The sequence below is a fragment of the Zeus faber genome (assembly GCF_960531495.2).
Source record: "Zeus faber genome assembly, chromosome: 2".
Classification (NCBI taxonomy): domain Eukaryota; kingdom Metazoa; phylum Chordata; class Actinopteri; order Zeiformes; family Zeidae; genus Zeus; species Zeus faber.
The window spans coordinates 21,911,565-21,933,732 of record NC_137189.1 but is presented as its reverse complement, the minus strand read 5'-3'; the positions used below and the strand labels follow the sequence as shown (position 1 = coordinate 21,933,732).

Genomic DNA, 22,168 nt, shown 5'->3' with positions numbered 1-22,168 from the left:
CACCGATAATGTCCATCATCATCTTCATGTAACTTGAGACAAAGGCCTGTGTCTGCAAGCCTCTAGCGTAGCCTTACAAAGTGGGGAACAAATTTACAATGTGCGCAAGTGAATAACACAGAACTGGTCATTTTCGAGTAGTATGGCGTGAGTCAACGAGTTCAACCTATTAGTTGCAAACTATGACGTTGCCTTAATCCGTATTATAACAAGTAGCATTAACATAACACATTATCAAGCTTAACATTCTACCATTTTGCCAAAGTCTTCAGAGCATGTTGTAGTTTTATTTCTATCAAGACCTATCAAGCAGTTGCTATGGCTTCCTCTCCAGAGAGGGAGCAGCCTCTCCTCCAGCTCCAGGAAGTGGATTCCAGCCGCTTGGGCAGACGTGTGCTGTCCCCACTGCTCAGCGCCTCCTCTCCGGGTCTGTCCTTAGAATCCAGTCAGCCCGTCTGCATTCCGTCGCCTTACAATGACCTTGACTTCAGCATGATACCGCTCTACGGTCCGACCCTCTTCAGCTATGCCCATCCCGGCTTGCAAGATCGCTCCCGTCAGTCTCTGAGCCCCTCATTGTTCTGGACCAATCACGGCCATGTTGGGCCACAGATACCCCTTCACCGCCCGCTGTCCTGCCAGCACGGCCAGCCGATTCACGGCTCTTGGACAGAGCTTTCACCGCATGAAAGTGTCCTCGCAGACAATAGGTAGGATTTATTATTTTTTCTTACATTTATGCATTCTTTGGAAACATTTAGCTGTAGAGTTGAGAAATGGATTGGTCTATACCAGAGTTTCCGTTACAATAAAATTTGGTGCCGGTCAATGTGTCCTGGGAGATAGCAATTTCCCGGACAAATGTGAGAGATTCATGTCAAATATTATCTGTGTTTATTGAGCTTAAAAACAATAGATAAACAGTCTACGTAGAGAATTACATTATAAAGCCATGTAGATGTATAATATTTTTTATTTAATTCTAAATAAAATAAGTCCTGTCAGTTAACGCTCTTTTAAAAATAAATAAATACATATCACAAATATTACCACTTCAAATCAAATAATTTCCGTTTGTGAACAATAAGTAACAAGTGCAGCCGCTTCAATTAATATTTCACTAAAATAACATTTTGATCAAAACAAAAAAAGTAAATATGGCAAAAACAGAAATAACGAAAGTACATAAATAAATAATAAAGTTTGTGGTTTTGTTCGTCTGCGTCAAGACGTCCCACCGACATATTTTACACAATGAATATTTACCCTTTGCTTTGGGTCGGAACTTCAACTATGGATGTATGTGTCCCAACGACACATCATCTTTCTGCTTCTCCTCAGAGTTCTAGACGCTGCGCCTCTGTCTCAGCCTGCTCCGTGTTTACAAGCGCACCTGTCCACGAGGGAGGGGGCGGGGCTCATTTCTATATCGTCAAACGTGATTGTTCAGAGGTGAACTGTCAGCTTTAGATCATCCAAACTGATTGGCTTTCTGTTGCAACTTGCCGAGTGCGGAAATGAGCAGATCTGCGGAACGCTTTTATCGAAATGATCGAGTCTATTTTATTGCAACGAAAAAAATATGCTGAGAGGGAATTATTTTCACATCATGACCGGAGAAATTTAAATATGTCCGACTTAAACAAATTTTCCCTGTCAAAAACAGGCAATTATCAGATAACGGAAACGGTGGTCTATACAGTTCTTGTGGAGACAAGCCCCTGTCTTCACAGTTTTCTGGAGAATTACCTAAGCCATCATGTCCTTTTACGAACCAAAGTACTCAAATAAGGGGATCTCCCCTGGACACTTTATACATGCTGTGGTTTCCCTGTAAAGTCATCACTCACTTTGCTGAGATCTACATATGTTATTTTCTGATGTAGAAGTCCGAGCCTCGAACCTCAATTCGCTGATCTCTTCTTCTCAACATAAACTTTCATATTCAATCTTCTTCATACCCATGTTTTTTTCCCTGTTGTGGAGAGAAATAGTCAGAGCTTTTTCTTTTTTTATAGTAAAGCCCTCAGGAAGAGGTCCCAGGACAGCGATGAGAGTGTGGTGTCATCGGGAGGGAAGGCAGACCTGCACTTCTGTGCTGTTTGCCACGACTACGCCTCAGGCTACCACTACGGTGTTTGGTCTTGTGAAGGTTGCAAGGCCTTCTTTAAGAGAAGCATTCAAGGTGAGATGTGTAGTTGAATGCAGGAAGCATCAAATTGTGCTTGTACGTTGACAGAGACAGGGGCATGATCTGCAACATAGACGGCAGAAAAAAATGGACATAGCGTCTGTGGCGTCACCCATCGGTTCGTGAAGAGACGATTTAAAGACTTAAGTTTGGGTTCACGCTCGAGCCAACTTGTCTGATTATTTACTAAATTTGGGCAGTAGGCAGAGTCCAATGTGCTGAAGTTGGGGCAAGTACAACCACCACACAGTTGGAGGAAGGGAGAAACACGCTCGCCATGTTTAAACGTAATCAAGAGAAATGTTAATCATGGCAACTACACCCTCAAATAAACCTGTCTTTAAGACTTCATGTTGTCTTTAGGAAACAATAAACATCCCACTCTTTATTGTTTTTTAACACTCGGCTGTTATGCTGGGCACTTTGTCTGACAAAGGAGAAAGGAGAATAATCCTCAAAGATGTATGGGTATAGGATGAAAATCAGGCATGACTTACATTTTTCCTGCAAAGGGAAAGGGGTTTGCTTGTATTGAGCCTCATGAAATCACTGTCAACAATATGAACCAGAAAAATATGCAAGTAATGTATGCCCAGGCACAATCCCTGTGTTTTTCTCTCAATTAAATCTTGTGAAACCTTGTGTCCCTCACGTCCGTTTCTTTCCCTTTCCTCAGGGCACAATGACTACATCTGCCCAGCAACCAACCAGTGCACTATTGACAAGAACCGCCGCAAGAGCTGCCAGGCCTGCCGCCTTCGCAAGTGCTACGAAGTTGGCATGACCAAGTCCGGTTTGTATCTTACAGTTCCATTATAATCAATCAGTTCCATCAATTCAATTCAATTCAAGAACTTTATTGTTATTGTGCCAGCACAACGAAATTGCAATTGCATCAACCTCAAATGGTGCTTTGTATTAAAGTCACACATATTTACAAAGAACGAACAAGACACAAATGAGATAACCGATTAAAAATACCAGCAATAAAAGGTGAGGAATCGAAACGATAAAGTATAAAATATAAGCAATATATGCAGAGAAAATAAGTTGTTAAGTTCCTCCACTCGGTTGGCAGTGTTGTTGGAAGGTGCATGCTGTGTGTTATTTTTCCTTTGGTAATCCATAATGAACTGGCTGCCTTGCCACATCCTCTGTGGGCTGGAGTTGCTGTTGAAGTCCTCATCCATCCATAGTTTGTAGTTGTGTTTTGCAGACCTGATAACTCTCATAAGGTTTGGGGGGTGGTAGCTCTGGAGGTAGAGCTGGTCGTCTAGTAATCTAAAGGTCACTGGTTCAAGACACTTAACTCCTGATGGCTGCGTCCATCAGTGTTTGAATAATTGTAAGTCGCTTTGGATAAAAGCTTCTGCTAAATGACTAAATGTTTGCTCTGTAGGCCGAGCTGTCTCCTGATTTAAAAGCTGTGTCTCTTGCCCTGTACAGCCATTTGACTTTGCTGTTCATCCATGGTTTCTCATTTGGGTACACTCAGATCCTTTTGCTAACAGTGACATTGTCCACGCAGTAGTTGATGTATGACAATACCAATGAAGTGTACACCTCTGTCAAATTTAAACTCAAGCTTAGAAATTAGGCTCTGTCTGAGAGCTTTAACCTCATTCTCACTTTGCCAAAAGCAATATCTGCATCACCAGAATTTATGATATGATGCTGTTCAATGTCAGCAGTGTAACCCATAAAATATTGAGATAAAATATAAAAAGAAAGCTGAGTTTGAATGTCAGCCACAATAAAAGGACGTTTATTAAAAAAAAAGGTAAAATGTTTGGTGCCGCCAAACATACAGTAAAGCTGCCTTTTCACTGAATCCGACAAACTACAACAACCGACTGAGAGTTGGAAACTACATACGGGAAGCGAAAAATGAAAATAAGAAAAAAATGGCAAATGTCCAGCTGACCAAACTACTCACTATCACGCTGAATCCTGAGACCGGGCTCCCTCATTTCCTCTGACATATTTTAAATGAGTGAGTGTAATAAAGAGTTATTTTGTTAAAGTGCATCTTCCTTTCTTGCCTCTCTTTCTTGGGTCAGGTATGCGCAGAGAGCGGAGCAATTTACGGGGCCCCCAGGCGCGACGGGGGACACGTCCGTCCTTGCAAGGCGCGGCCGGTGGACCAAAGAGGGAGCCATTAAGCGGCGGGGCAGAGGGGGGCCCTCTTACTGAGCTCTACCCCGCCGCGCTCACACCGGAGCAGCTGATCAAGCGAATAATGGAGGCGGAGCCACCAGACATCTACCTCATGGGCGACATGAAGAGGCCGCTGACTGAAGCCAACGTGATGATGTCCCTCACCAACCTGGCCGACAAGGAGCTGGTCCACATGGTCAGCTGGGCTAAGAAGATTCCAGGTGTGTGTGCATGACGCTATCAAACCAGCCGACTTTGAGATTCGAATAGATTACTTTGTGAAATATTGGTAATATTAGAAAAATAAAGGATTCACATCACTCGTTTACAAAACGAAATGACAGAAATTACAAAAAGCCAGACGGAAGACGGCTTTAAAAAACTGGACTGAGTGCCGGCAAAAAAAAAAGAAGAGTATGTGGGAGTTAATGGTGGTAAGGATTTCTACTCACTCATTAGAATTGGGGTCAAAAGACCGCAAAGCGGCAGAGCGCGTGTGAAAAAATGCTTATATTTCATGGTGAGTGGGTTTGCCAGCTTGGATCATTATACCTCTGTTTTTGCTGAGTTCCATTTTAACAAGAGCTTAACTTATCTTTTGGTCCTAAAATCAGTTATTTGTCAGAGATGTGTTGCAGTGACAGTAGCAGGAGGTCCATAGAGAATCATTACATAGTAGAAAATGATAGCCTTTAATGTGCTGCATGGTTCATCAAAGACATACTGTAGCTTGTTAGATCATTTTCCTGATCTCAGCGCTCTGTAAAGGTTGACTCAGTTGCAGGAGTTTCTCCTTGTACTGTAGCACAACTTTAATTTGGGGTAATTTCCTTCCGGAAGGTTTAACCAGGCAGTCAGAGTAGTGTTTGATCGGAATGTGCTCTCGTTGGGGTCAGGTGAGCGACACCACAACCCATTTGAAGCTGAAAATTGTCTATTGAATGGAAACTCATCTTACTTTTGTATAATTAATTATGAGTCGGAGGTAAATCGCATTCTTGTGCCAGTTAATGGTCAACGCAGTACAACATTTTGTAATTAATAATGAAATGGTACTAACGGGTGCATTGAAACAGATGTTAATGGCTCTACTCTGTACACCAGGGGTGCCCAATACGTCGATCGTGATCGACCGGTAGATTGCAAAGGTAGTGCCATTTAGAAAAAAATTTGTGTGTGCGCAACTTGACAGTGCGCGCTACACAGAGCAGATTGAAAATTGTTGCTACTGTCCGGACTGTGCAACCCTGGCCGACTCCATTCAGTGCAAGTTATCAGACTAATGTAGTGACCATAAATGTATTTAATTGTATTGTGCCGTAACGGTTCATGCAGTGATGCAAGGTATGCCAACATATATTCTGTATATAAAGTATACTCAGTATACAGTATATACATTGAGTTCCAAATTATTATGCGAATTGGATTTAAGTGTCATAAACATTAAATATTTTGTTTTTCGATTAAACTCATGGATGGTTTTGTGTCTCAGGGCTCTTTGGATCACTGAAATCAATCTCAGACACCTGTGATAATTAGTTTGCCAGGTGAGCCCAATTAAAGGAAAACGACTTAAGAAGGACGTTCCACATTATTAAGCAGGCCACAGGTTTCAAGCAATATGGGAAAGAAAAAGGATCTCTGCTGCCAAAAAGAGTCAAATAGTGCAATGCGTTGGACAAGGTATGAAAACATTAGATATTTCACAAAAACTTAAGCGTGATCATCGTACTGTGAAGAGATTTGTGACTGATTCAGAGCACAGACGGGTTTGTGCAGATAAAAGTATAATAAGGAAGGTTTCTGCCAGACAAATTCATCGGATTAAGAGAGCAGCTGCTAAAATGCCATTACAAAGCAACAAACAGGTATTTGAAGCTACTGGTGCCTCTGGAGTCCCGCGAACCTCAAGGTGTAGGATCCTCCAGAGGCTTGCAGTTGTGCATAAACCTACTATTGGGCCACCCCTAACCAATGCTCACAAGCAGAAATACATGAAGACTAATTTTCAAATAGTCTTGTTTACTGATGAGTGCCGTGCAGCCCTGGATGGTGCAGATGGATGGAGTAGTGGATGGTTGGTGGATGGCCACCATGTCCCAACAAGACTGCGACGTCAGCAAGGAGGTGGCAGAGTCTATTTTGGGCCGGAATCATGGGGAGAGAGCTGGTAGGCCCCTTTAGGGTCCCTGAAGTTGTGAAAATGACCTCCACAAATTATATAGAGTTTCTGACTGAACACTTGTTTCCATGGTACAAAAAGAAGAACCGTGCCTTCCGTAGCATAATCATCTTCATGCATGACAATGCACCATCTCATGCAGCAGAGAATACCTCTGTGTCATTGGCTGCTATGGGCATAAAAGGAGAGAAACTCATGATGTGGCCCCCATCCTCCCCTGACCTCAACCCTATTGAGAACCTTTGGAGCATCCTCAAGCAAAAGATCTATGAGGGTGGGAGGCAGTTGGCATCAAAACAGCAGCTCTGGGAGGCTTTTCTGACATCCTGCAAAGACATTCAAGCAGAAACTCTCCAAAAACTCACAAGTTCAATGGATGCAAGAATTGTGAAGGTGATATCAAAGAAGGCTCCTATGTTAACATGTAACTTGGCCTGATAAGATGTTTTTGATTGAAATAGCTTTTGATTTCAGTAAATATGACCTAATGCTGCAAATTCAACAAATGACCATTTTCAGTTCTTTACAACCTATAAAATGTTGTAAAACTGGTTGATGACTTGGAAATTATGCTGACTGTCATTTGCATTGACTATTTAGGAAAATCTGAGAAAAATATAATTTGCATAATAATTTGGAATGCGGTGTATAAATAAATATATTTAGCATTTTTTAATTCAGGTAGATCATTTTGACCTGGTCATTTTAAAAGTAGCTTGCAAGCCGAAAAAGTGTGGGCACCCCTGCTCTACACCATGCTTCTATAAAAAAAATAAAACCCATTTGTCCAGTTGTATTAGTGCGCAGCGAACTGATTCCCATAACGACTGGCCAGACACAGGGTAATTGTCTGCGGCCAGGTATAAATATCGAGCCACTGTCATAAATTGGGCCGGGACCGAGAGCCGCCAAGAACCATGTGGCGAGAGAGCGTCTCCGTCCATTAAGCACGGCGACTGCTTCCGACTGCTCAACCGCGCCCAAGGAAAGTCACCGCCAAGATGTAACCAAGCCTGACTTCTGTTACATCAAGCAAGCTCATGTCTTCCTTTATTTCAGAGTGAAACTAATGGAAGACCGGTCAAGTAGCTCATGAAGCGGCATCCTTCAGACAAAGTGGCACCCTTTGAACAAAGTGACATCGATGGATAGACTGATGGATGCTAACCTCTCGCCGTCTCGCAGGCTTCACAGAGCTCAGCCTGGAATACCAGGTGCATCTGCTGGAGCGCTCTTGGATGGAGGTGCTGATGATCGGGCTGATGTGGAGATCCTTAGACCACCCGGGGAAGCTCATCTTCTCCCCGGACCTCAGCCTGAGCAGGTACCAGGGCGAGCCTTCGCGCAACCATTATTTGAATTGCCAAAAAGGTGATTAAAATGATGCCTTTGTTTAAGTTTTATGTTTAAAGTTTAAATTCAGCGTTCAGCTTTGAGTACTACACAGAAGCAACATTGGTTTGCAGTAAGTGGAATACTATGAGTACCAATATTTTGACTGTGATACCAGATACCAGTCCTGAAAGATAGTTTTTTCTGTGCCAATGTATTTTTTATATTGTAAATACTGGAAATACTTCAGCATTTATTATTGGCTCACTGATGCCTAAGAGATAAAATATTTTGATTTTGGGATACTCTATAGCATCAATGCAATTCAGACTGTACCATGGAAGTATCGAATTTGGATCCCAGAACCTACTCTCAGCAGTGTGCCGTCCGGCTGACATATTTCAAAACTCCGACCTGAAACTGTTCCTGTGGATTGCTTAATATGCTTTCAAATAAAATGAGCCATCACTCCAAACAGACCAATGAGGGAGCAGTCTGCTACTGTTCCATATTCCAATTCCAATTCTGCCTCCTCGTGGGGGTCACGGCCGACAACATTAAAAACCCAACTCAGGAAGGAATGGGTCGCCGTTTCTCAAACTCTCTCAAACTCTCTCAAACTCTCTCAAACTCTCTCAAACGCTCTCAAACTCTCTCAAACTCTGAATTTTGTCCCCCTTTGTCTGTGTTTGTACCTTTTGTCTTGTGTTTGTGTCTCTTGCGTGCGCTCTTGTCTCTGGTAGAGAAGAGGGCAGCTGTGTCCAGGGCTTTGTGGAAATTTTCGATATGCTGGTAGCGGCTACCTCCAGGGTCAGAGAGCTGAAGCTGCAGAGGGAGGAGTTTGTCTGCCTCAAGGCCATGATCCTCCTCAACTCCAGTAAGTGTGTGTGTGTGTGTGTGTATAGTATGTGTGTGTGTGTGTGTGTTAGTGTGTGTGTGGGTAGTTATTTTTTATTAGGGCGTTACTGCGTGGGTGCAACTAGGTGCGTGCATGCATGTCAATGTCCTTGAGTTAATTTGTTTTATGATAATATCTGGGCGTGCGTGCATGTCTGTCTGTACTGTATATGTGTGTGTGTGTGTATGTGTGTGTGTGTGTTTGTAAGCATGGGTGCTGCCTCACCTTTGTTCTTTTGTTGTGTGTGTGTGTGTGTGTGTGTGTGTGTGTGTGTGTGTGTGTGTGTGTGTGTGTGTGTGTGCACTACAACCACTGCAGAGGGTTTGATGGCTGCTCCAGTGTGTAATACTATCTCTTCGAAAGTTGAGGGAGGATTGGCAAGGGCAACGAGGCTACATAACTCACCAGCGAGGCTCCTAATGGGAACACCATGTAACGTTTGAGTCACCACCCCCCTGTTGTAGCTGCAGTTCACGTTGAATGCGCCGAGTTACAGGCTGTACCTGTTTATGGGTCACCCGTGTGCTCTGCCGTGCATTAGCCATCCCAAATTGATGTCTGTTTTCTATGTAATTAAAAAGGAGAGGTGCATAAATCAGCGGGCAGGGGCTGCGCGATGAGGAAGATTAATCATGGTGATTATATCAGGTGAAATTATATCATTTATCTGAGCCCAGTAGAAACTGCGAAATGGCGGTCGTCAACGGTCAAGAGCGAAATGTTCTGTTGTCATGTACAAACATGACTGAATGGCACAACTGTTCCTTAATCAATCAAAGTGATTGAGTTATACTGGAACGCATGGATATCCCACTTTGTTTACTCTTTAAACATAAAGTTGTCACTTGAAACATTGTCCAAACTCATCTGAACATTTGATTATACCAATGTCTGTGACTTTAACTCTCGTCTGTATGGCTAAGAATAGGGAAGAGTAGAGCTTTTCGTACACACTGGATGTTGGACAATGGACTTTGCAAGAAACCCACATAGGGGGTGGGAATGTATGTCGATTTACCTCGCTAGACGGTGTTTGACCTCCAAGCCGTTCACACAGCATGTAATTGATTCATGGCCGTCCCCTCGGTATTGATGGCTTGTGGCCACACCAACACGCGTCCAGCCTCTGGTGTACTTCTCTTACACCAAGGGGAGGTTTATGCAGTTAGAGCAGTAGTTCATGTGAAATTCATCCCATGGTTCTTTCAAACCGAACTCCCACATTGCTCGCCTGGCGTGGGCTGCAATGGAAAAGATGGCAGCTGAATCCCAACCATTCCTGCAGTCGGTTTATGGACAGAGACAAAATAGTGTGTGTTTATGTGATTCACTCAAAGGATTTCCAGCTCCTGCCTCCCTGGAAAGAGATTCCGGGTTCCCCCAGCATAGTTTTCATGTCTATTAAGTGTCTTAATACTGCTAGATAATGAGTGTTGGTCCAGGGGATGTGCAAAATGTCTCACTGTGCCCAATGTCGTTTCATTGATTGCTCTAGTGTCTATTACTTTTCAATCAAATTTCCACACAGGGAAGACTAAACTAAGACTGTATCGTATTCAAGGATGGGTTGTAACTAGTGACATGCACTCAGTTACTTGTGCGTGTGTAATCCGCTGAAGAAAGACTAGATCCTGGAAATTAAGTGTCTCCATTTTCTCATCGCATCTCTCCTACTACCTTTCACCAGTCAGTAACAGATTCACGATGAACCGATTAGAACACCACCACCAAAACCACTTTCTCAAACCAACCAACCAACCAACCAACCAACCAACCAACCAACCAACCACCCACCCCATTGGCCAATAATATCATTATGAGACGGCTACTAATACCTTGTCTTTTCTCTTTATAAAGACCAGATACTGCAGGTAAGATTTCAGTATCTTGGAAAAAAAGTGACTTGACTTGGGACTTGACTGGCCCTAACTAAGGACTCTATTGACTTGACATAACCTGTGACTTGACTTCACTTGACTTGCCCAAGAAAAAATGACTTGAGACTTAAGTCCCTCTCCCACATGGAATCCGTAACACTGCTGGATAAAAAATATCCGGCAAAGGCAGTAGGTAGTCATTCCCACATTGGCCTCCTTTACAGAGAACTTCCGTATGGAGTCTGTTCCCACATAGATGACTGTTACGGATACATTACGTAATGTTCCTGCAAGAGGTGTTCAATATCACGCAAGACTAGGCAACAGGTTTGGTTTTTAGACCAGCGCTTCGCTCCCCGTCTCCCCGCCTCACAGACTCTTCCCTCCGCTGACTGTGAGGGGGCAGAGCCCCAGTTCCCGGACACAATTCCTCTTAACCCAATGTTATTAAATCATGTGGTCATTTTCAACCTGTCCTACCTTCTCTCGTCTGGAGAATGAATGTTCTCCACCTGTTCTACCTCTCCCTGTCCGCTCGCTCCCTCTGGCTCCGCGCTGCGGTGCAGCCGGCGGGCAAGCGAAGGGCTTAGCCACACCCCTAACTCTAAAAGACACGTCCAGGCTCTGAGTGGCATTTGTAAGAAGAGAAATAATAAAATGTAAGAACATAAAGACCTGTGTTGGAGAATTCTCACTGTGTGGTCGGTGAGGTAAACTGCTTCGCTATCAGGACCAAAACTGAGAGTATTAAAGATATTTATTCTGCAGAATAAAGAGAAAGATAATAGATGCACTTCAAAACAACACACACAAATGGTATTTTTATGAGCTAGAAAAACTGAGATAACGACTAAAATAGTTGTGCCATTTGTGGGCAGATCTAAGATCTCCTGATTGAGTGTGAGAATCCACACACTTGGCCACTTTAAAAAGAGGCTATTACAACTTTAAATCTAGTCACTTTAATTTACCAATTATTGCATACCTGTTTTGTCTTACCTCTTGGTAGTACACTGCAGTGTTTGTCTTACAACACTGTGTCTATCTTTCCATTCAGTATGACACTGCATTGCTGGGCCCACAGCTATTTAAGATGTCCACTATCAAATTGACTCACTGTCATTATTGTCTGCATTTTGTTTTGTCTTTATTTTAGGTAAATACTTTTATATTACTTATACTACACTACTTCTTTCCATTTTAGATTTTAAAATATTGGTTAAAAATGTACTGTTTAAATTCTGTATCCTTCAAGTGGCTCCGACTGTACTGTGTAGGGGGCTAGTCCAAAAAGAATGACATTAGGATTCAAGGATTATGATTATCGATGACGGTATAAGAGGACCGCGGTATGCAAGGTGCGCTGCTCAAAAATCAGTCACACAAGACCACATCCAACTTCATCCGTCACTTCAAAACTCACAAGGAAAGGTACGTGAATGTGTCTTTATAGGTAAGTTATTGGCTAGCCAAACATTAGCTAGAGAGCCAACGTTACGTTTATGCTACGTTAGACTTGGCTTCGAATCGATTATGCATTTTATTGAGAAGACGTGTTGTTAATGTAAAAGACAATGGGGACTGATTCGGCGCCATATAACCAGCTAAACTCTGCGGGCACGTTACTAGCTAATACAGCTGCATGCTCGTGTCTAAACGGTTACAGGTGTAACATTGGTCTTCTCATGACATGTCATTGTTCCCCTTTTCCTGCTGTTTTAAGTGCCTCTTTAATACATCATTAATTGAATTGTGTGCCTGCTCTGTTACAATAACATTGCGGCCAGTGTTGTTACAGCCGTGCACAAAACCTATCCACTCGAGACCTAGCGTATGCTTGTACCGCGATGCATCATGGTCACTGTCGAATTCGAAACGATCCCAAATGGCTCCCCCGTTAGTAGCAAGGAAAGGAAATTAAGGAAGGGTCATTATGTCACTGTGTAGCACATGAATGCACATTGGTGCCACACTTGAAAGCTCTCTGCGCAGTTAACATAGTGGTGAATGGGCTGACCACTCATTCATCTCACCTCTCAGTTTCACAGGTTCTTTTGGGTGATGGAGGCACCGGTATTTTGGCGTGTTGTTATTTAGCTAATGTTTCATGTGTTTCAAGGTACTTCATTTGATTCTTATGTTAATTCAATCATTTATTTGGATGCAAGTTACATTAATGTTATGCCAGATTTATAACGGACAGGAACTTCTTATGCATATGTGATTGAGGTTAGTAACAGACTAACTTTAGTAAGTTAGCTAAACTGTGATAATACACTAACTAAATGAACACTGAGCCAGTTAGCTAGCGTTATGTAACATATCGTTTTTGATATGGTGACCAGGTGCTAGGTAGATGTACCACAGCAGGGCACCAGACAAATGGGATAACAGCCCAGGTTTTTATTTTATTACATCAGAATTTGCAATCATAAATACAATGCATTATTTTCTGATGATCAAGTTTGTTGTTAAAATGTTTTCTAAAAGTTTCTGATAGCCATGAAATGTATGCCTTTGTTGTTTTATAGCTAAGGGTTAGTTTGTACCCTACCAATGCACAATGAGGTTAGTAGGTTTGTAAATGTTTTATTTGAATACGTGATATTCCCATTAATATTAGCTATTGTTATGCCCTGTCAGTCATTGTAAAGCAGCCGCCGGATTTATATAAAAGGAAGAGAGAAGTAATGAAGAATACAGAGTTGTTAACAATATTTATTCATCCTTAACCTCAACCTCACCAACCAACACCTCAATTTTTTTTACATTTGCCATGTTGAGTGTTTTAATTTGACTGGCCATGAGTCCTGTAAAGTATGCCTATAATCATCTTTGGAGACTATTTGGAGACCAACATCAAATGAAGGAATGCGGACATTTGGAAAAAACAGTCAGTATTCTCGGGGGTGTGTTCTTTAATTTGGTAGGGGCTTTTCTTTATCAAATATGTTGGGTTTTAGTGTGCTTCTCCATGCATCTCCCATAGGCTTCAATAGAACAGACACCAAGCAGAACATTAGAAAGTTGGTATGATGACGTAATGACCCTTCCTTAGTTTATAGTTTCCTTGGTTAGTACTAGTGTCCCGGTTGTCCCACCCCAACCTCCGTGACAATGTTGGCCTGTGATCCATCCTCCTAATGATTCTAGCTTTAGTTTGCTGTGAAATATTACCTACTTGTCTTATGACAATTCTGTTACGACAGAAAATAACAATCCCTTGTCCAAAATACACATGCCATTGCCAATCAGCTTACACAATTCCCATCCGACATTTCATGTGACACAATTTGTTTACATATGAAAAAAGAACCATTTAACAAAAATATCACAGGCGAACTTTGTGACAAACTGTGAGCATTTGTATTCCATGCTGCCATCTGACATTGCATGTGAACACATTTTATTTTCAGGTATGAAAATGTCCTTATTTTATAACAGCCAATCACAGAAATTGAACTTCAGTGTGTGAAATAGCATATTCCATATATTATTTTCTTACCTGCGCTTCTGGAGGTTGATGCTGTCAATATTTTGAACAGACTTCCTGATTTTGAGTCCTAGCTTTGCTATCTGCAGTTCCAGGGTTAAAATTAATGTGATTATTGTATTCATGATTCTAAACTAGATTACTACTGTAATAATTAACTATGCAATGTTTATCATAATGAACCTGAATCTTTTTTCTCTCTCTTTCTTCGGTTTACTGTCTACAGATATGAAGAGTACATCCGCACCAAAGTGACTTTTGATCTTAACCAGCCTCCAATCTCCCAATTCATCGACTCTATACAGCTGTACAACTGCAACCACCCCCAGCAGAAGGCCATTACAAACTCAATACTGTCAGACCTCATTATAAATTGCAATTGTCCATCATTGAACGTGGACCACAAGTACTCTCCAGTGGGTCAAAGAACAATTACTTAAATGCTTGACAGTCTGGTGGCAGATAGGCAAATGAAGCTTAAAAATGAACTAGTAATGGCAGATAATGTTTCTGTAGACATATGATCAGACCACAGGATGAGTCACAGCACACTGGATCAACATTGAACATGCAACATTGAACATTTGCTTGCATGCAACTGCTTCAAATGTTCCCATGCAGGGGAAGGAATTTGTGATGAGTTTTTCTGCAAATATGCGGAGAATACCAGATCAAGAAAAAAGTTGGCCACATTATCTGTGACAACGCCGCAAACATGAAAAAAGCGTTCGCTACAGCTTTTCCAGGACCATGTGGTTGTCCCATGATGTTTTGGTCACCGAAAATGTCAAGGAGGCTGTGCCTGTGATGGTAAAAAGTATGTCATTTTTTTAGTAGTAATCCAATTTAATGTCAGACCATAGAAGAAATAGGCTTTAAGATACATTTTCAGTATGTTGATATAGATTGTCATGACATGCTTGCTTATTATAACCCAGTTATGTGTTATGACTGTTGGAATACAGTATTCAACATCTGAGTGCATTTTGTGACTACTGTTTTTGCTTGTGTTTATCAGACTTGATTCTCAAAGAGGAAGACCACCCCAACCACCGATGAGCAGGACCAAATGACAATGGCTGAGCCAGAGAGTCAGTCTGGGCTGAGGAGAGATTCAAGTTCCAGTCCCCAAATTGAGCTGAACCACTACTTGGATATTTGAAGGACAGAGCTGCCTTTAGTTTTGTGTCATCGACAGGCACACTCTCCCTCTATAATCAAGGTGGCGGTCAGAGTTATGGCAGTCCCTGCATCAAGTGCACCTGTTGAACGTATGTTCAGCCATGACTGGGTGATAATGCAACCCTGTCGCTCAGTGCTATCAAATTTTTTTTTTTGCATATGAAACGTATTGTAAGTGACTATTCACCTTATGTTTCTAGGCAGCAAGATCGCTACCAACTTGCCACATGTGTAATTCCACTTCCCATGTGCGTGTGATCCAGTATCTAGAAAGGGATCAACAGGCTTTATGATCCGTCAATTTTTCATTTAAAAATTTAATTGATTTAATTAATAATTCAATTTCTTGATGTTTGTTAAAAAGAGAATGATCTAATTAAGCAGTCTTCTCCATATAGATCTATGATGTGTTTGGTTTGGGAATATCCACACTAGCTGGCATCTTTGCCATTAAGTTAAAGGGTTATTCCCACAGAGATACAAAGAGTGATCACTTCTGAAAAATTCCATTGTCCATGTCCCAATGCCATGTGTGGCAAATAATCTTCTTCTACAACATGTGTAGGGGCGATTGACTGTCCTCATCCATTCGCCATGTTTATACTGCCACCTAGAATACTGATTTATTCTGTTAATAGGTTGGAGATCCCAATCACTCTTTCCACTAAGTGGCAGTAATGCAGATAGGTAGATAGATAGCAGTTCCAACACTTTGGACGATATTTTTTCAGTGAAAATTATGTCAATATCTTATTAAAATGTGTACATTAACAAAATAATAATAATACGTTTCCCCGACTAGGATTTCTGGTGCCGACTAGCGAGGGTAGCAATGTTGAATGGACTAGTCAACAAATCGTGCACATCCCTAGTAGACAGGGAGTGCTCACTTTATGTATCCCTATGGATGTTCCGTTCTAGTAGAACTTATCACCTCACTTACCTCCATCTAATTGTACCTACAAGTAAGCTAGCGACCACTGCTGTTCCTCTTGTCCGCTGTCAAGACCAACATTCCTCCCAGGTGTCAGGTTTCTCATTCACTTACATTAATTTTGGGGACCTAGTCTAAATAGCTCACTTCTTAGGTATAAATAATCTAAGTGAGATCATTCTATGTAATGTTTTTACCATATTGATGGTACATTAATACCAACTGTCAACTTTTTGAGATCTTCCAGCATGGCAGCGTGCAACCATGGGTAACCGCTCGCCAAACATTCCGTACAAGTCAAAGATACACAGCACACTCAAACTTACAACTAATTTACCAGATCTGCTTTCATTTACCCTGCAAATATTATCCAAATTAGTCTTCTGACATGAAAAACGAAAAACAACAAACTTCTCCACCCCAGTCCAGTTGGTGGCGGTGAAGCAGAAGACTATACACCAAAAAGAAGAATACAATGGATAAAGAAAGTCAACCAAAGTGATAGTGGAATATCACTTTGGTTGTCTTTATTTATCCATTTTATCCATCTTTCTTTGTATATACTGTCAAAAAAAAAACCCTCTCACTATCAACATTTTATAATCAAGTTGGAAACATATTGAAAAACAGGAGAGAAAACAAAGACAAAGTATATCCAAAAGTCTTAAACCTTAAAACTGTGAAAACTCCGGTGAATAAATTTCCCGAAGATTGTCCCGCTTTAGCTTTAGCTTTAGCTTCCTAGTCTGTCCGTCCGTCCGCCGTTGTGCATGTTTTCCAGAAGAAGGGGGATGCTTGGTCTCTCTTAAAACCCCCCAATCAGTCCCCCCACAACACTCCACTGGAACAAAAGATCCCCCGTAATAATTCTTCCTACCTCCTCTCGTGCCGGACCCCCCTCCAAAAACATTCCCCTAGCAACACGTACCAACACATAACACCCCCAAATTGATTCTCCACACTAATCATGTAACGTCAAAACATATCAAACTACAAATGAGATTCATACTGCTGGTATGACCCTTTGTCCCGATTCTAGCCCAACCTTGAATTTTATATTAATAATTATTTTCAAGCATTGGACACTTGTTTATTATTTTAGTTAATTTTGCTAAAGAGAAGGTTTATGGATGTGGTGAGGGAGGACATGCAGGCGGTTGGTGTAAGGGAGGAAGATGCGCAGAACAGAAGGTATTGGAGGCAGATGATCTGCTGTGGCGACCCCTTACGGGAGCAGCCCCAAGAAAAAGAAGGATCTTCATACACTGTGCATTTTATTGGTACGTTACGTCTAATAAATGTGCTGGCTGTTCACTTTTTTCTATTTCAGTCATAGCCATTACATTTTATTCGCCGAGAGCCAACCTATCCTAGAAATGCTGGTGCAGATACTCCCTTAGCTGTATTACACAGCATACCATAACATAATGGGTGAAAATCCATGTAATGCTCAGTTACTTAACTGTACCTGAGATGTTCTTCATTACTAAGACAACATTTTTTAAATAATTGAAAGAAGTGTCCATCTATAACGTAGGTGTTCGTGTGTAAATGTATTGTATGTATCTGCATGTCTCTGTGCATGTCTCTGGAGTGTGTATGCATGCATCTTGTTTGGGTTAAATAGTATGTGTGTGTGTGTGTGTGTGTGTGTCTGTGTGTCGCAGACATGTGCCTAAGCTCTGCAGAGGATGGGGGCGAACTGCAGGGTCGCTCCAAGCTGCTGCACCTGCTGGACGGCGTGACGGACGCCCTGGTGTCGGCCATCGGCAAAAGTGGCCTCACCTCCAGGCTGCAGTACACGCGGCTGGCCCACCTGCTCATGCTGCTGTCCCATATCCGCCACGTCAGGTGGGTAGGACCTCTGCCGCTGTGAGACCGCCCGGCTAACACCGGGCAAGTAGGCGATCATCATCGGCGCAAACCTTTTTTAGATATACCCAGGCTCATGTGCATGCTTGTGCCTAGCCTGAAATAGTTTTTATTTAAAATAAATTGCTATATTTTGTACCACAGAATAGGATGCTCTGTTTGTCTCGAGCGGATCGCCCCTTGGTAGTTTGGCGTGGAATAAGGTGCTTTGCTATTGGTTGATGCCATGGTTTTGTGTGTTTGAGGTCACTAGGTTCGAAATCCATGTGAAACTTTGTGGCAATTTACAGCATTGAAATGAATTGAATTTGGTGCAAAATATTTCACACTGGAGGTACTCATGTCTCTTTCTCTTCCGTGCAGCAACAAGGGCATGGTTCACCTGCACTGCATGAAGATGAAGAACATAGTGCCTTTGTACGAGCTGCTGCTGCAGATGTTGGACGCCCACATAAAGCACAGCCGCCTGCCCGGGGCCGAGGGGGGACCCTCTCTGCTGCCCGATGATGCCGGCAGAGAGTCCGGTGACGCCCGGGACTCTGGCGGAGAGCACCAGCCCCAGTAGAGCCAGCGAACAAAGAGACTATTTAACAAAGTTAAATTCTCTTTTGTTTTTGTAAAAACATCATTTATTTGCCTTTATATAAGTAAAAAAAAACCATTCTGATAAGAGCAATGCAACCCTACCATTGTAGCGTTTTGCTGCCCTGCAACTGTGAGGCACCCTGTGCCAAAACTAGTTCTCAGCACCACTGATACCGATGCCGATATCAGGTTTGATACTTTGATCATGTAGCCTGACATCACCAGACCAATTTGCAAATGTGCATTAGTCTGGAACCCCTCATTCAGTTCATTTTAGATTTTCATTGGGCGTTACCAACGGGCGCCGACCAAAATGTCTCTAGACACAATTGGACAGACCTACAACCAATAAGAGCAGCGAAACATGTGACATAGCACTGAGCGACGAGCCAGTTGGTAAATTAAGCTTTTACCAAATCCTGTCGGAAGTACGGCAAACACATCTCTCTTATCAACAAAAGCTTTAAGTGCAGTTGTTTGTTCTTCTTATTTTGAAAATATACCATCCCGTTTGTTTAATACTCTCATGATAGTAGATTCAACAGACCCTTCCACATCAGCAGCAGCCATCTTGGTAAGGTGCGTCAACGGCTCTCCTCTGCATCGTCGTCATATCAAACCTGCCCCATATTAGATAAACAGCTGTGATTGGTCCGACCATGGCCAGGTCGGGTAAAACTCTGAATGGGAGGGTGGCCAGACATACTCTGCAGAGCAAATGAAACATGAGCTCGCAGATTCGTCTGGTTCCCAGACTAGTGGTGATGGACTCGCACTAATAAAAACATGCTCTGATGCCTAAACCCAATTCTAACGTACCAGGATGTAGTTTCCTTCAGTTCAAGTGGATACATTAATTATATGCATCAGCAAGTACCTAAGAGTTAGAACCTGGTACTCCTACTGTGTTTCGATAAATTAAAAAAGGCATCAGTGCTTCCCTCGGTTTGAGTCTCGTGAAAATGCTGAGTTCTCTCAAGATCAAACGTCTGAAAATCACTCAAAGAAGGTTTGACTAGAAGTAGAAAAACTCAGGACATAAAAGGTAGCTATGACCCTTTGCACACTTGTCTCTCATGGAGCAATGATCTGAATATACGTGACAGTTATGACACCTACAACTCTAGGGAAACCAGTGATTTGCATAAATACATTTAATTTTTTGCATTACTATAGTTGAGTGTGAATGAAATAGCGAAATCAATGCATCAAAGTTTGATCAATGATTGCACAAATTGTCGGCTGTGGTGTGGTGTGTGGTGAAATCATCACTGTTGCAAAGTTTTCCTGTTGCCGAAAGAGATAAAGTTACATGATCTTTGGTCTTTGTAGAAAGGACACAGGGTTTTGTTGGAGTCAATTGTTTCCCATACAAAAAACGGCTGCAGCTCTATCGATATTATTCAATTAGTTGATAACTGTCAATCATTCCCAGCACATCAGCTGGACGGCATCTGCTGGGAACTCCTAACAGGATAGGGCAGCTCTCCTTATCTCCTGAAGCCGGCTTTACACTGAATCCGACAAACGACAACAAATTTGAGTCAGTTGATTCCTATTGAGAGTTGGACTCCACACACGATAAGCTGTGACGTGCTGCGGTGCCAAATTTCTGTGTGTGCGCTCGAAAATTGTGGCTCGATGCGAAACCTTGACACAGGTCATCTGACGGCCACAGGGGGCAGGATCCGTCGGACGCGTTTTCGGATTCAGTGTAAAACTGACTTAAATCCCTATGAAGACACCAGCAGTTTCCTAGGTTAAGGTAAGATGCTTGATAAATACGGGCCCTGGTTGTTTGCAATGAAGAATTTGTCTGCAAATTTAGTTTGGAAATCTCCCGTGTTGAAATCTTGACTTGCCTGAGATCACACTGATGCGATGTTAAAGCGTCAACAGTAGTTGTTTGAACTCACAAGGCATCTTGTATCATATAAAATCCCCTCAATGCTTTTATGATTGCCAAACTGCTCACACTAGCAATTATTCAGGAAAAGGCAGAAGGGCGATAAGGTTTTTGTTAGTGGATAAGACAGTATGAGTTGTAAGGAATGTATTTCGGTATCTTCAATAGACTCAGGAGAATTGCCCTCATAATAGATTTTACCTGCCATTTGAACTGTACTTTTAACATTTGAAACAGTCTATTAAACTCAAAGCAAACCTATAAAAGGGATATACTGTATACAGTATATATATTTTTTCTAAGTCCCTTAAGGCATCGAGATGTTCTTCTCGTCATTTTCGATGCCTTCATGGCCGCCACTGTAAACCATGTGTTGACAATTCTTTTTTTTAATGCATTCGCTGCTCGCCAGACCCATTTGTACCGCCGTTAAAACACAGATTTTTACGCTTCGAAAAGATTGTTAAAAAGCGTTGGAGCAAGTGGTTGTCAGGAAATAATAATAATAAAAAAAATAATAATAATAATAAAAATAAATGCTCTCGAGATGTTGTAACAAGGGACATTAAATGCTGGAAATGTCATCAAGGATGGGCCATGTCTGTCCAATCCGAACTTTATCGTGGAAGACTTGTTTTTATTTCTGTGAAACCACTATGTCGCAAGATGATGTTCCTCTCTCTTTACTTGTCTCTTATGGGGCTGAGAAAAGCTATTTTTGGTTCCAAGTACTTATTGGCTAGCTCCCTATGTGCGCTATTTTTTTTCTGCAGCTTTGACAATCGTGAATTTGCACTGCTACATTTACTCTCAAGTGGACCCTGCACCTTTCAACATTAAAAACATCTAGAACGTATAAACAAGCACTGTGTGAGTGTACTGTCCTGTTTACACTGTTTTAAGTGTCATTTTTCGCAGGTGAAATTATAATTATTAGCTTCCAAAATTAAATGGATAGGTTTGCTGTTGTTCTAGACGAAGGCCTTGTTAGTTGGGCATAGGTTCAAGCTTCAATAAAAAACATTTAAATCACCTTTTTGAAAATGTGAAACTCACATGAATAAAATGGTGAACTTATCCTTTAATATAAAAAATATATATGCTGGTCAAGTTCATGGCATGTTGTCAAGTTCAGCCATATCTCCTTCATTATTGCAATTTTGGCTAATGAATTCCAATGTAATCATCGCGGTTTTTGGCTACAGACTGTTTAATGAGGCGCCCAAGATGCATGTGGTCAGAATGTGTGGGTGCTTCGTCTCCAGGACAACCAGCATTAGAAGCCGTGTGTGTTAAATCACCAGACAACCTCAGTGTTCCATCTGTGTTCTGAAAAGCATTAGAATATCAGGCGCTGAGGTAACAGATGTGATTTAGCCCCAAAACTTAATTTATTTTTCTTTTTAATAAGAAATTGGTCTGGCCTACATACCTACAACTACCTATAAAGAAGGTTCTATCAATCTAGAAGTAACAATCTAGAAGATTCTACCTACCTATAACTACCTATCTAAAAGGTTCTACCTATCTAGAAGTAACTATCTCGAAGATTCTACCTA

General features: G+C 41.8%; 1 protein-coding gene across 1 annotated transcript; it reads left to right on the top strand.

Moving 5' to 3' along the window:
- Nucleotides 1-318: 318 nt before the first annotated feature.
- On the top strand, nt 319-18,683 carry esr2a (estrogen receptor 2a; the record flags this gene model as incomplete). Its single annotated transcript, XM_080023603.1, has 8 exons — nt 319-710; nt 2,019-2,185; nt 2,868-2,984; nt 4,252-4,569; nt 7,716-7,854; nt 8,606-8,739; nt 17,914-18,097; nt 18,482-18,683. 8 exons carry the CDS (start codon nt 319-321, stop codon nt 18,681-18,683), a joined length of 1,653 nt encoding a protein of 550 aa, XP_079879729.1.
- Between the last annotated feature and the right edge of the window lie 3,485 nt (nt 18,684-22,168).